Source organism: Agelaius phoeniceus, chromosome 4, assembly GCF_051311805.1.
Source record: "Agelaius phoeniceus isolate bAgePho1 chromosome 4, bAgePho1.hap1, whole genome shotgun sequence".
Lineage (NCBI taxonomy): Eukaryota > Metazoa > Chordata > Aves > Passeriformes > Icteridae > Agelaius > Agelaius phoeniceus.
The window spans coordinates 74,320,048-74,334,811 of record NC_135268.1 but is presented as its reverse complement, the minus strand read 5'-3'; the positions used below and the strand labels follow the sequence as shown (position 1 = coordinate 74,334,811).

General features: G+C 65.4%; 1 protein-coding gene across 1 annotated transcript; it reads left to right on the top strand.

The window, feature by feature from the left end:
• The first annotated feature begins 6,717 nt into the window (after positions 1-6,717).
• Positions 6,718-9,563, top strand: EGR4 (early growth response 4). Its single transcript, XM_054633942.2, has 2 exons — positions 6,718-7,371; positions 7,670-9,563. The coding sequence occupies exons 1-2, from the start codon at positions 6,732-6,734 to the stop codon at positions 8,977-8,979; spliced, it is 1,950 nt and encodes a 649-aa protein (XP_054489917.2). The 5' UTR covers positions 6,718-6,731; the 3' UTR covers positions 8,980-9,563.
• The last annotated feature ends 5,201 nt before the right edge of the window (positions 9,564-14,764 follow it).

Below are 14,764 nucleotides of genomic sequence, written 5' to 3'. Positions count from 1 at the left end.
GAGAAGGATCCCCTGGAAACCCTCCCTGGATATGGATCCCTCTGGAAACCCTCCCTGGAGAAGGATCCCCTGAAAACCATCCCTGGAGATGGATCCCCCCTTGGAAAACCCTCCCTGGAGAAGGACCCCCCCCCCTGGAAATCCTCGTGGAGAAGGATCCCCTTGAAAACCCTCCCTGGAGAAGGATCCCCCCTTGGAAAACCCTTCCTGGAGAAGGATCCCCTTGGAAAACCCTCCCTGGAGAAGGATCCCCTGGAAATCCTCCCTGGAAAAGGATCCCCCCCCTGGAAACCCTGCCTGGAGAAGAGTTTGGAGCATCCCCTGCCCTGCCCAGGGCTGGGGGCAGCAGGAGGGGCCGTGGGTCCCTGGGCAGGTTCCAGGGTGGCTCCTGAGCCTCTGGAGCCTCCATCCTCTGCAGCAGCAGGAGCAGAGCTGGGCCTGGGCCCGTTTCCATGGCAATGCTGAGCTCTGCCTTCTTCTGGAAGTTTTCCTGGCAGGGGAGATGGATGGAGCAGGAGAGGGAGGGCAGGGGGATGAGATTCACGCTCCAGAGGGGTGGATGGGATCTTGGGAATAAGGAATTGTTCCCTGGGAGGGTGGGCAGGGGCTGGGCTGGAATTCCCAGAGCATTCCCAGCTGTGGCTGCCCCCGGATCCATGGCCAGGTTGGACACTGGGGCTTGGATCCACCCGAGCTCATGGGAGGGGTCCCTGCCCCTCTGGATGGGCTTTAATGTCCCTTCCCACCCAAAGCACCCTGGGATTCCCTGCTCCAGTGTCCCTGAGCTCCCTGTGCCCATCCCAGCAGGAATCACTGCTTGTGCCTGGGAATCCATGGCCAGCTCCCAGAGCCTGGCATGCTCCTTCCCTTCTGCGCCCTGAGCCCTGGCAGAGGGAGCTCTGGGCTGGCTTTGGGCTCTGGGGCTGCCTTTGCTGTGGCTCTGCTGGGGGTGGCACCAAGGGGAGGTGGGAAGGGAATTCCAGGCTTGGGTGCAGCACCCAAACAGCAGCTGCTGAGCCCCGGGTGCTGCAGGGCCCTCTGGGCGCCCTCCCCTGCCCCTGCCCCTCGTGCATGGGGGGAATCAGCAGCATTTCCCTCTAAAATACCTTTAAAATAAAATAAATTTCCCTTAAAATCCCATGGGCTGCTCCACAGAGCACAGACTCCAAGGGATGCTGTTTCACGAGGGATGGACACGCTGGGGAGCTGGGAGGGGCTGGGCCTTGAGTCTTTCCCTCAGCTTCCAGGGCCAAAATCCACTCTGGGCTTCCAGAAGCACCTTCTGGAGTATTGAGGGCCAGCAGCTCAGAGCCCACAGGGCTTGTCCTGTCATGGGAGAAGCCTTGGAAGGACTCAGTGTCCCAGCACTGGGCATTTTCCAGCCCTGCCCAGCAGCACAGGGGCTCTGGTGCCCACGAGGAGGGCACTGAGGGCACTGGGTACCCAGCACTGGGCATTTCCCAGCCCTGCCCAGCAGCACAAGGGCTCTGGTGCCCACGAGGAGGGCACTGAGCACCCAGCACACACCCATGGCTCTGAACCTGCAGGGGTGGAAACACTGGGAATGCTCCAAAGGCACAGAAACAGGGATTTCTTCACAGCCAAGACTTGCATCATCCCCCAGCACAGGAAATGGAGAGGGTTCCAAGAGGAATCAGTGGGAAAACCCCCTGGGGAGCTGGATGTGGGGCAGGGGGTGCTGCAGAGGTGCCTGAGCCGGGCACACTCAGAGCCTGGGGCACACACCTGGGCTTTGCACCTTTCCCCAGCTGCCTGTGGGCTCTGGGCACCCAGCCCTGGTTCGGCTGCCAAGGCAGCAGTGCCATGAGCCAACCCTCAGCCCATCCCTCTGGAAAAATGAATTCCAGCCTCACATCAGCGCTGCCCATCTCTGCCCTTGCCCCTCCCTGGGGCTCCTGTTCCACAGGGAAGAGCCATTCCCAGAGCTCCCCCAGCTCCTCTCTGGCTGTGGCAGAGCAGGGCAGGAGGAAGAGGATGGTTCTCCTCCTTTCCATGGCAGCTTCTCCCCCAAACAGGGCTGGGAGTGCTGGAGCACCAACCCCTGCCAGTGATGGGGCAGGGCCAGGCCGGGGCTCCAGAGATGAGAACCAGGGGGGAAAGCAGCCAGAGCCAGGACCTGAGCCTGGGTTTCTGTGCTCTAACCCCGGCTGGGAGCAGGGATGGGAGCTGGGAGGCTGCTGGGAAGGAGCTGCCCAGACTGGGGAACTGGGACTGGGAGGGAAGGAGGCGCCTGGGCCATTGCACTGGGCTGGTGGCAGCACAAAGGTGACCCAGCAGGGCCAGAAGGAGCGGTGAGGAGCTGGCCAGGAAAGAGCTGGGGGCGGGCAGGAACCCAGGGTGAGGAACTGGGGGCGGGCAGGAACCCAGGGCAGGAGCCCAGGGTGAGGAACTGGAGGTGGGCAGGAATCCAGGGTGAGGAGCTGGGGATGGGCAGGAGCCCAGGGTGAGGAGCCCAGGGTGAGGAGCTGGAGGTGCCCAGGAGTCCAGGGTGAGGAGCCCAGGGCTGGAGCCCAGGATGGCCAGGCAGGAGCCCAGGGTGAGGAACTGGAGGTGCCCAGGAGCCCAGGGTGGGCAGAGGCCCAGGGCAGGAGCCCAGGGCAGGGAGCTGGGTGTGGGCAGGAGCTGAAGGCAGGCAGGAGCCCAGAGTGAGGATCTGGCCAGGCAGGAGCCCAGGATGGGCAGGGGCCCAGGGCAGGAGCTCAGGGTGGGCAGGAGCCCAGGGCAGGGAGCTGGGGATGGCGGGGGCCCAGGGCAGGAGCTCAGGGCAGGGAACTGAGGGTGGCAGGGGCCCAGGGCAGGGCCCAGGGCAGGGAGCTGAGGGTGGCAGGGCCCAGGGCAGGGGCTCAGGGCAGGGAGCTGAGGGTGGCAGGGGCCCAGGGCAGGGGCCCAGGGTGGGCAGGGTCTCAGGGCAGGGAGCTGAGGGTGGCAGGGCCCAGGGCAGGCAGTTGCAGCCGGGGCAGATCCGGTGTCCGGACCGGGGGAGCCCTCGGAGCATTCAGGGGGCGCTGGAGCCGCCCGAGCCCCCCGAGAGCCCCGAGCCCCCCGGGCCCATGTGGGGCACAGCCAGCCCTGCCTGGGGGCTCTCTGCTGCCCCGAGGATGCTCCTGGCCCTCAGGGGAGCCCAAACCCCTCTGCCCACCTGGGCCTGGGCTGGCGCTGCCCCACGGAGCCCAGGGAGTCTCCAGACACAAAGACCCCTTGGAAAGGCTCCTGCAGAGTCTCCGGGGCCGGGGAGGGACCCCAAAGAGAGCCCCAAAAGCGGGGCAGCACCGGGCGGCGGGGGCAGCTGGACGCGGATCACGGATTTCCTCCCGCTCCTGGTGACGACAGAATTCCCCCCAGGAGGGCAATCCCGCCTCCTCGGCAGCCAGGAGCCCCTTCTGGCCCGGGGGATGCGGTGCCAGCGCCTGCTCCGGGCTTGGCTCGGCCGCGGTCACGCTGCCATTACCTCATGAGTGCTGTCACCTGCACACACACGGCTCACTCCAAACCGCCCCGGTTTGGCACATAAAAACAGGACAGAAGAGCTTTCAAATGGAAATCTCTGCTCCTATCGGGGTTAAAGGATGAAGGCATTCATCCAGGGGAGGTGGGACATGAGGCAGGACCTCTGCAGCCACTCCTGCACAGGTTTATAACCCACACAATGCTGGTTTTCTCCCCGGGGAGCTGAACCATTGCCACTGTTTCAGGACCAGCCCTGAGGGTGAGGGGAGGTTTGTGAGAGCATGGCTGTGGCAGGGAGGCTCCCACGGTGCTGTCCCAAAGGAGGGACGGTGTTTTCCATGTCTGGGAGGGAAGGGGAGCAGAGCTGTCCCAGGGTGTGCATGGCAGAGATCCTGCACATGCTCTGGCTGACACCCCTGACAGCAAAATGGGCACAGCCAAATAGCCCAGAGTGACCAAGGCCTGGCGGCCCCCGTGATGCAGACAGGGAGAGGTGGAGAGGAGATCCAGGAGCGCCAGGCCCTCCCCTGGCTGGATCCAGCACATCCCTCACAGCAGGCTGGGCTTGTCTTCAGTGCCACAGGGGAATATTTCCAGCCTGGCCTCCATCCTGGTCCCCACAATGTCCTGAAGCTCCAGATTCCAGGGTCACTGAGCACTGCAGGGTGATATTTTGCCTTTGATTTACTGAAACCCAGGGTCTGGCCATTGCCCTGGGCTCCCCTCATCTCCTGTGAAGAGACAAATGGGGAATAATGGGAGACAAACAGGGAATAATGGGCGACAAACAGGGAATAATGGGAGAAAAACAGGAAATAATGGGAGGAAAACAGGGAATAATGGGATGCCACAGAACATTTCCACACTCTGGGCACTCTGGGCACCCAGCAGCTCAAGTGACCTGGGTGCTCTATGAACAGGGATTTACACCTCTATGAACAGGGGTTTACACCCCAAATATTTATCTGAACATCCTTCACAGCAGGTGTGGGCCCAGCAGCCAAAATGCCCCTCCTGTGAGGAGACAAACAGGGAACAATGGGAGACAAACAGGGAACAATGGGAGACAAACAGGGAGTAATGGGATGCCACAGAACATTTCCACACTCTGGGCACTGCCTGCACCTCTGCATCCCCTCTTTTATTCGCAGCCCGACCCTCAGGGCTCATTCCCTGAGTGCCCAGGGCGTTGTTGCCTCCTGGCCCCTGTGCCAGGGCTCTGGGTGCGTTTGCAGAGGCAGCAGCTGTCCCAGTGAGGGGAGGTGCTGTGAGACACCAATCCCGGGGATCTGCCCAAGGTGAGGCTGTGACTCATCCTGGAGCCAGGAATAGCTCGGGATCGGGGCTGTCACCTGCTGCTGCCAGCTGGGCACGGCCCTGGGCACGGGCACAGCACATCTGGGACACAGCCCCAGCACATCTGGGGCACACCTGGCCTGCCAGCCAGGCTGTAAGCATTGGAGGCAGGGAAGCAGGAATTTAGGGAGGGGTCTCCTCCTCTATTCCAGCCCCTTGCATGCACAGCCCCCCTCCTGCACACCCAGCTCACCTGAGCTGTTGGGTGCTCTATGAACAGGGGTTTGTACCCTCTGTGTGCTCTATGGACAGGGTTTTGTACCCTCTGTGTGTTCTGTGAACAGGGTATTGTACCCCTCTGTGTGCTCTATGAACAGGGGTTTGCATCCCTCTGTGTGCTCTTTGAACAAATATGAACCCCAAATATTTGCCTGAACATCCTTCACAGCGGGTTTGGGCCCAGCAGCCAAAATGCCCCGAGCAAACCTTCCATCCCCAGCCCAGCCATGCTGGAGGCTGGTGACAATCCCAGAGCATCCCTGCCTGGCCAGGGTCACCTGGAGATGATCCCTGCCTGTTCAGCATCAGCTGGAGATCCCTGCCCATCCAGGGTCACCTGGAGATCCCTGCCTGGCCAGGGTCAGCTCCAGATCAGTGCTGGAGCTCTGGGAGCAGCCCAGCAGGGCAGGCAGCACAGCCCGGGCTGGCAGAGCCTTCACCCCAGCACGGGCTGAGGATGCTCGGGGTGGAGGCAATGCCAGGATCCCTCCAATCCCGCTGAGCCTGCTCGGAAAGCTCCCCCTGGACACGGTGGGCTTGGCAGGAGGATGGATCTGCCTTCCTCAGCCCAGCTCCGAGCCACGGGCTGCAATGGATGAGCTCCAGCAGGCTGTGCCTGCTCCTCTGTGCCTGCTGAGCCTGTTCCTCTGTGCCTGTTCCTCTGTCCCTGCTCCTCCTGAGCCTGCTCCTCTGTGCCTGTTCCTCTGTCCCTGCTCCTCTGAGCCTGCTCCTCCTGTCCCTGCTTCTCCTGTCCCTGCTCCTCTGTCCCTGCTCCTCTGAGCCTGCTCCTCCTGTCCCTGCTCTCCTGTCCCTGCTCCTCTGTCCCTGCTCCTCCTGTCCCTGCTCTCCTGTCCCTGTTCCTCTGTCCCTGTTCCTCTGTCCCTGCTCCTCTGTCCCTGCTCCTCCTGTCCCTGCTCCTCTGTCCCTGCTCCTCTGTCCCTGCTCTCCTGTGCCTTTTCCTCTGTGCCCACTCCTCTGTCCCTGCTCCTCCTGTCCCTGCTCTCCTGTCCCTGCTCTCCTGTCCCTGCTCCTCCGGGCCGCTCGGATGCCGCAGGAGGAGCCGGCATCCCCTCCCGCTCCCATCCAACCGCCGGCAGAGAGCATGCCGGCAGAGAGCATCCAAAATCCGGCCGGGAGGGGAGGGCAGGGCAGGGGGGAGGAACAGCAAACCCAGCACCTTTGGCGCTTCTAGAAGGAGCAAGAGCAACAAAAGCCATTCACGGGGAAAAAATAGCGCGGGGAGAAGGAGAGCCTGGGGAGATGCAAATCCGGGAGAGCAGCAGCCAGCCCACGGTGGGACAGGAGCCAAGGCTGCGGAGCAAGGGCCGGAGCCGCGGGGATGCCCCCAAAGGCCGGGGGGAGCCAAGGCTGCGATCCTGGGCTCGTTCTGCACACCCGGGGCTTGCACACGCGTGTGCACACCTGCGGCTGCGGGAGGGGATGCTGGGCACACGCGCGCACCGAGCGGCAGAGATTTGTTAAAAATATCGCGATTATTAGTTAAAAAGAGAGAAGGAAGGGGGGGAAAAATGAAAAACAGAGCGAGAGAAAAGGGGGAGGGGAGCAGGGAAGGGGGAGGGAAGGGCATCGCGTCACGGGAGAGATTTCCTTATTGGGACTCCCTAGCCTACATCCTGAGTCCATATATGGGCATTTACGTCACGGCAGCCTCACTGGGGACTCCAGAAATGGCTGCGGCGGAAGGTCGGAGCAGCCCCGCTCCCGCTATAAAGGGGGCGGCGGGGAGGGAGCGCCGGGTGTCCGCTCGGGCTGCGCCGCCGCCGCCGCCGGGCCCTGCCTGCGCCCCCCGCCCGGGCCCTGCCCCCGCAGCGCCCCCGCAGCGCCCGGGCCCCCCGCCCCAGCACCCCCCGCACCCCTCAGCATCACCTGCAGGGTCCCCGGCACCTGCCCCGGGCACCCCTCGCACCGGCCCGGGCTCGCCGAGCGTGGCCCGGCTCATCCCCGAGCATCCCCGGGATCGGGGCGGGCGCCCCGAGCGCTCCCAGCTCATCCCGGGCTCGCCCCGAGCATCCCCGGGCTCGCCTGCAGCGTCTCCCGCCTCGCCCCTGAGCAGCCAGCGGCTCTCCCCGGGCATTCCCCGGCTCATCCCGGGCTCCTCCCGGCTCTCCCCGAGCATCCCCGGCTCGTCCCAGCCCGGCCCCCCCGCTCCGGCCGCGTCTCCAGGGAAGATGCTCAACGTTATGGATTTCTCCTGCCCGGATCCGCTTTACTCCAAGTACGAGGAGAGCTGCGAGATGAAAACCGGAGACCTGCAGGGCTTGGGGCAGCCCGAGCAGCAACTTCTGGCAGAGGCCGATTTCCTTGGAGGTAAGGGCGGGCGGGAGCCGGGCAGGGATGAGGGACCCCGCTGGGAATGATCGCCGCATGCAGGAGCCGGGAACCTGCCCCTCCTCCGCCCTCAGCCCTGCCTGGGGCTGCAGCGGCCCCGCGAGCTCAGGGCGGGGGTCCTGAGGGTCCCGGGGGGGAGGGGGGTGAGCCCAGGGCTCCCTGAGCGGTTTCGGGGACGGAGACCTCGGAGTGACGCAAGAGCTCCCGCTGCTCCCGCATCCCGCCCCCGGCCCCGCGTGCCTGCAGCCCTCTCACCGCCGTCCCCTCTGTTCCCCAGGTGAGCTGCTGGGTGTCCCCGGCAGCGGCGGGGCCGTGGATTACTCCCTGCTGGGCAGCCAGCCCTCCCCTTCCCTCAGCTACACCGGCAGCTTCTTCATCAAGGCGGTACCGGAGCACCCGCAGGACCAGGAATCCCTCTTCAACCTGATGTCGGGCATCCTGGGCATCTCCCCCTTCGCCTCCTCCGAGGGCCACCAGAGGCACCTGGACGCTCTTTACCCCTGTCCCGAGGTGGCTCCGAGCCAGCTGGACCTGTACCCGTCGTGCCAGCCCGAGATGAGCGGGTCCAGCCCGGCCCCGTTCCCGGAGCCGGGCTACGGCGCCTTCCCCGCGGCCGAGGGCGCTCAGCCCCTGCCGGGAAACACCTCCCAGTGCTTCTTCCAGCCCAAGCTCCTGGACAGCAAGCAGGACGTCAAGCTGTCCTCTGCCTCCCCGCCCCTGGACAAGTTCAAAGGCGCCTGTGCCCAGTGGGAGCCGCTCTCCCAGCAGCACCAGGCCTACCTGCCCGCCGCCTTCCCCTCTCCCGAGGGCTTCCCGGCCCCCGAGAGCAGCCAGGGGCTGTTCCCCGCGCTGGGCTCCAAGATGGAGAGCGTCTTGTCCGTCAGCTGCCAGCCGGAGCTCGGCAGCCTGGCAGAGGACGCCGCCTGCTTCGGAGCCCATCTGGGCTTCGGCTGCGAGCCAGAGAACTTCCCGGCCCGCGGGGACTTCGCCGACAGCAAGATCCACGCCCTGCCCACGCCGCTAATGCCGGACTTCGACGCCTCCTTGGCCCAGCCCGAGGTGCTGCCGGGCCTGCTGGGCTCGGCCGAGCTGCTCCATCCTCACCCGTCTCCCTCCGTGCCGCCCCCGGAGTTCCTGGGCCCGGCCCCGCCGCTGCCCTCGCTGCTGCCCCCGGGCCCTGCCGCGCTGGCCGAGCCCAAGAAGAAGGCTCGGCGCAGCAAGTGCTCCTCCAAGTGCTTCTGCCCCAAGCCCCACGAGAAGGCGTTCGCCTGCCCGGTGGAGAACTGCGTCCGCAGCTTCGCCCGCTCCGACGAGCTCAACCGGCACCTGCGCATCCACACGGGCCACAAGCCCTTCCAGTGCCGCATCTGCCTGCGCAACTTCAGCCGCAGCGACCACCTCACCACGCACATCCGCACGCACACGGGCGAGAAGCCCTTCTCGTGCGACACCTGCGGCCGCCGCTTCGCCCGCTCGGACGAGAAGAAGCGGCACAGCAAGGTGCACCTCAAGCAGAAGGCGCGGAGCGAGGAGAAGCTCAAGGGCTTGGGTTTCTTCTCGGTGGGGCTCTCGTTCGGCCCGCTCTGAGCGCGGCCCGAGCGCGGCCAGCGGCGTTGCCGAGGTGCCCGAGCTCTCACGGAGAGCCGGGATGGGCCGGGGGTCCCTCCCGGGCGGCCCCAGAGAGGCGGCGGCGGAGCCGGGCCGGGCCCAGGGAGGCGAGGCGGAGCTCCCGGCGGGGACGGCAGCGGAGCCGCCCCGGAGCGCGGCACTGAGCCATCCCACAGCCCCTGTTCCGAGGAGGGCAACGGGGAGCCCCTGGACAGACGGACAGACGGACAGAGATCGCCACCGACGGGGTGCGTTGGACACTCGGCGCTGGGAGCGCCCCGCTGGGATTTCTTTCCTCAGGGCAGCGCTTCCCAGGATGTTCCTGCCTGGAGATTTCCCGGCCGGCACGGTCGGGGCTGCGGCTGCTCCCGTCCTTTCTCCCCAGGGAGAGAGAACCCGCCGGGCTCTGGCAAACGGTGCTAACAGGCCCTTGGGAAAGGTGATTTCAGTACTATTATTATTATTATTATTATTATTATTATGTTTGTAAAAAGAAAAGGCCTCTATCAGGAATATTTCAAATTTGTGTCTATTTTTCTAATTAAAGATTCGAGCTGATCCAAGCCCTCGCTGGGGTTGCCCTCTGCCTTTCCATCCTTTCCATTTCCGTTGGGTTTTTGACCTTTGCTGCTGCTGCATTTTGGGAAAAAAAAAAAAAAAAGGTGCTTCCATAATTAGCAAGGAGAAAAAAATCCATCAGTGCAGAGAGCTCCTGAGCGTCCCCAGACCGCGGGTGGGGCTCATCCCGGGAGGAGGGCTCCATCCCGGGCCAGAGCAGGGATCCCTGCTCCCTGGGCTGCGTCTCCCTCCAGACACAGGACGTGGCTCTGGGATGTTCTGATGGGGCTGGTCCTGGAGGAATCTGCTCCTCTCCCCTGGGGCCCCCAAAGGCCAGCCCAGAGCCCCCGTTCCGGGATCCTGGCTCCCGTGGGATGTGGATGTCCCACACTTCACCCTCAGGGAATGGGATGAGGTCCCCGCTCCCCATTTCCAGCCTGGCCCAGCCCCAGGGTTGGAGAGATCCAGGCAGGCAGGATGGGGAGCCCTGCACAAGGAGAGGCTGTTTGTCCCTCCCTTTTGGGATTGTAGATGGTCGAGGGATGCTGGTTCCCCTCTCCGGGAATGGCTCAGGAGACGCTGCTGCAGCTAGGAATGTCCCTCCCATGAAGAACCTCCCTCCTGTGGTGGTTAAAAATCAGTCACAATCCCGAAATCCCACAATCCCGCCCTTCCAGGGGAGGTGCTCGATGGGGCACGCCGAGTTTTGGCTAATCTCGTTCATCGGGAGAAGGTGCGGTGGGATGGAGGCAGCGGGGCCAGGGCCATTGTCATGGATGCTCAGGTGATTTAGGGGTGATGCTCCTTTGCTGGCAGCGGGAGGGGAGGGGCACAGCTGCGAGCTGCTCTTTCCTTTTCTGATGGATTTTGTCCCCTCCAGCAGCCCTGGAGGGGGGATCTGCCCCCCAGCCATATCATGAAGGAGACAGGGGTAACCCTGTTTTATTCCCTCATGCCCCTCATCCCTTTGTCTGCATGTGGGCTGCAGCATTCCGGGGTTAAACACCTGTAATCCCAGAAAATCCAGGGTCCCAGGTGTCCCAGGTAAAATCCAGTGTCCCAGTAATCCCAGAAAATCCAGGGTCCCAGGTGTCCCAGCAGAACCCAGTGTCCCAGCAGAACCCAGTGTCCCAGGTGTCCCAGCAGAATCTGAGCTTCCATGAGCTGTGGAGGCCCTGTGGAGCTGGGGGGAAGCTGGGCAGGCCATGGTGGGGTTGGTAGCAGAGATGGGATGTGGGAAGGGGCCAGGAGGGAACCTGACTGAGGGCATATCCCGAATTTCCCCTCAGATGTATCCCTAAGTTCTCACACCCCAATAGCACCCAAGGGTGCTGGTGGCCCTCGGGTGAGCCCTCCCAGGGTGTGGGAGCCCAATCCTGAGCCAGGACCACTCCAAGGGGTGCAGGTGACCCCAAACACCTGGGAAAACCTTTTCTGGGGGGGCAGCCCAGCTTTATGGTCAATAAGGGGCCCAGGTTTCCTTTGGGAGGAGCTGGGCTGGGCTGGGCCCTCTCTGGGGATGCAGGATCCTGCTGGGCAGCAGAGCCGAGCTCTCCCTGCACCTCTGGCCATCAATGATGCACGAGGCCTTGATTAATACCCCTCAGGAGAACATCCATAATTGATGGGAGCCTGGAGCCCTGCAGAGGCACCGCTCCAGCCTTGGCCCTCTGCTCCTCTGGCAGCGCTGCCAGGGAGGTGGGAGGGATGGGGCACACACCAGAGCCATTCCAGAGCCTCCCCAGAGCCTCCCCAGAGCCACCCCACACACCCCAGAGCCACCCCAGAGCCACCCCACACACCCCAGAGCCACCCCAGAGCCACCCCACACACCCCAGAGCCACCCCACACACCCCAGAGCCACCCCAGAGCCATTCCAGAGCCTCCCCAGAGCCACCCCACACACCCCAGGGCCACCCCACACACCCCAGAGCCACCCCACAGCCTCTGGGGCAGGTGCTCTGGGCTGGACTGGCACTGGGCACACGAGCAGGGGGACAGCAGCAGTGTCACCTTGGGTCCCAGGGGATGGGGACACCCTCCTGACCCCATGTCAGCAGCACCCTGGGCCTGGCATTGCCATCCCCTGTGCCCACCCCGTGCCCGCCTCAGAGAAGGAACATGGCAGTGCTGGATGCCTTTGGCACAGGCACCAGGCTGAGGGGCTCAGGAGCTGGATCAGGACCAAGCCAGGCTTAAACCAGAGCGCTCAGGGACCAGCTGGGCATGGAGCCAAAAGGGGATGCTCAGGACTGAGCCAGGACCAAGGCAGGGATTAACCAGGGCAGCCTTGGAGCAGAGCAGGACCAAGGCAGGGATTAACCAGGGCAGCCTTGGAGCAGAGCAGGACCAAGGCAGGGATTAACCAGGACAGCCTTGGAGCCAAGCAGGACCAAGGCAGGGATTAACCAGGGCAGCCTTAGACCCAAGCAGGACCGAGCTGGGAACCAGCCCAGGGTGACCGCAGGGGGGCTGGACTGGGACCAGAGCAGGGGCTTGGGGATCACCCAGGGACCAAACTGGGGCATTCAGGGACCAGAGCAGGACCAAGCTGGAAACCAGCCCAGGGTACTCGGAGACTGGACCAGGACCAAGGCAGGGACTAAGCCAGGATTAAGCCAGGGACACAATCAGGACCAAGGCAGGGACCAAGCCAGGGTGTCAGGGACACAATCAGGACCAAGGCAGAATACTCAGGGACTCAATGGGGATCAAGCTAGGGATGAGGACAGGGTGATCAGGGACTGTCCTGGGACCAAGCCCGTGTCCTGGCACCTGTGCCCAGCCTGGAATGGGGCAGGAGCAGTGCAGGTGCCCAGGCTGGGCCCCAAACCAGTGCTGCAATCCCAGGACGATGCCCCAGGGGATCCCAGCTGGGGGCTGCCAGGTGCGATGGGCACAGGGGATCCAGGGGCTGCCAGGGGCATGGGCACAGGGGATCCAGGGGCTGCCAGGGGCGGGGGGCACAGGGGATCCAGGGCCTGCCAGGGGCGATGGGCACAGGGGATCCAGGGCCTGCCAGGGGTGGGGGGCACAGGGGATCCGGGGGCTGCCAGGGGCGGGGGGCACAGGGGATCCGGGGGCTGCCAGGGGCGGTGGGCACAGGGGATCCAGGGGCTGCCAGGGGCGATGGGCACAGGGGGATCCAGGGCCTGCCAGGGGCGATGGGCACAGGGGATCCAGGGCCTTCCAGGGGCGGGGGGCACAGGGGATCCAGGGGCTGCCAGGGGCGGGGGGCACAGGGGGATCCAGGGCCTGCCAGGGGCGATGGGCACAGGGGTCCGGGCCGGGGGCTGCCAGGGGCGATGGGCACAGGGGATCCAGGGGCTGCCAGGGGCGATGGGCACAGGGTTCCGGGCCGGGGGCTGCCATGGCAGCCGGGCCCGCCGTGTTCGTGGGGAGACAGGCAGAGGGAGCTGTGCGGGAGGAACCGGCAGCGAGCAGCCCCGGCTCCGGCTGCAGGGGAGGAGGCGGCTGCCGGCGCTCGCCCTCCGCCTCCCTCCGTCCCTGCATCCTCCCTCGCCGTGCTGAGCCCCCAGCGCCCCGGGGACCCGCCATCCCCAGGGTGCCCAGCACCCTCCCAGCACCCCGCCGGGGCCTTCAGCCTCGGCTTCCTTCCTTCCTCCTCCTCCTCCGCGTCCTCCTCCTCCCCCCCACCCCGCAGCCACCACCCTCCCTCCCTCCTTCCCTCCCTCCTTCCCCGGGGCCTGCCTGGCATGGAGCTGCTGGCCGCGGGGAGCATCCCCGGTGCCCCGCATCCCCGTGGCCGCATCCCCCGTGCCCCGCATCCCCCCGCCCCGGCGCAGCGCTGAGCCGCCCGCAGCCGCCTTCTTTGTGCGGCGGAGCGGCTGTGCGGGCTCCGGCCCCCACCCCGCAGCCCCCGGCTCGGGGCTGGCCCGCGGGCGAGCGGGAGAGATGCTGCCCTGGCCGGAGCAGCCCAGCGCCGGAGGTCGGCGGCCAGAAGCAGGTACGGGGCGGCAGGGGATGGGATGGAGCGGCGATGGTGCCCTGGGAGGCGGCGGCTCGTCCCCAGGATGCTCCTCACCCAGGGCCCCCGGGAGCAGCGGGACGCGGCGGGGACAAAGCCGCTGCCAGGCTGTGAGGACGGACCCGCCGCTCCCTGCTCCAGGGGCTGGGGGGGCAAAAAAACCATCCGGATTTTCATGCCCACCTCCCCCGGGCCCTCTGTGCCTCAGCCCCTCGCCCACCACGGTGCTCCCACCCCGCTGGAGCGCGGGGAAAGATGGGGACCGGCGGCACGGGCAGCGTCCTCCATCCAGCCCGGTATCTCCATCCAGCCCGGCATCATCATCCACCCCAGCATCCCCCTCCATCCACCCCGGCATCCCCCTCCATCCACCCCGGCATCCCCCTCCATCCACCCCGGCATCGCTCTCCATCCACCCCGGCATCGCCCCGCTCCCGCAGCAGCCCCACACCTCTCCTGTCCATCCCCTCCCTCTCCAGCCAGGCAGGGAGCTGCCTGCCGGTGGTATTTCGGGGCTGGGTGGGCAGAGGAGCGTTGAACAATGCCCGGGAAGGCAGGCAGGCTCCATGATGGAGGGCAGGTAGCAGCCCGGGGATGCTGCAGTCCCGGCGGCGTTTCCCGGCTCCGGATGCCCGTGGGGTTTATTAGCGTGCTAACGACTGCACGAACCATCCCCTCAAATCCCGGCTGTTGCCGTGGAGATGGGAGCGAGGCGAGGTTTGCGGCCGGGGTAGGACCTGCCCAGCCCCAGGAGCGCTTCCCGATCCACCCGGGCCGATGCCGCCGTGGATTTCGGCCGGGAAATTCGGGCTGAGGCTGCTCGGGTGCCCCGGGAGAGGCGGGCAGGGACCCAGGCCCGCGGCAGCACGGCACCATTCCCCGTCCCTGCGCTGCAAAAGCGCTTTCTCATCCCCCGGAGCTGCCGGCCGTGCTTTGTGCTCGCCGCGGTTCGGGTTCCGGCCGGGCCGGGCCGGTGCTGGGGTTGATGTGGGAGGGTGTGTTTGGTGACGGCCCCAAAACGCAGCCAAGCGGGTCACACACCCTCCCGGCTCATCCCGGGTTTATTTCTGGCGTGGATTTCTCGCCTTTGCTGATTTTTGCCTTAAAAAATGGTTTCCCAGCCTCGTGGCCTGGTTGTCCCTCTGAGGGGATGCTGAGCCACCAGGGATGCTGCCCTGGGACCAGCAGGGGTGGATGGAGGTTCCGTGCCAGTTCAGG

Excerpts from the sequence above, each read along its gene's own strand:
- EGR4 (XM_054633942.2), top strand. The coding sequence starts at position 6,732 with ATGGCTGCGGCGGAAGGTCGGAGCAGCCCCGCTCCCGCTATAAAGGGG. Across the intron at positions 7,372-7,669 it reads AGAGGCCGATTTCCTTGGAG|GTGAGCTGCTGGGTGTCCCC; the intron begins GTAAGGGCGGGC and ends TCTGTTCCCCAG.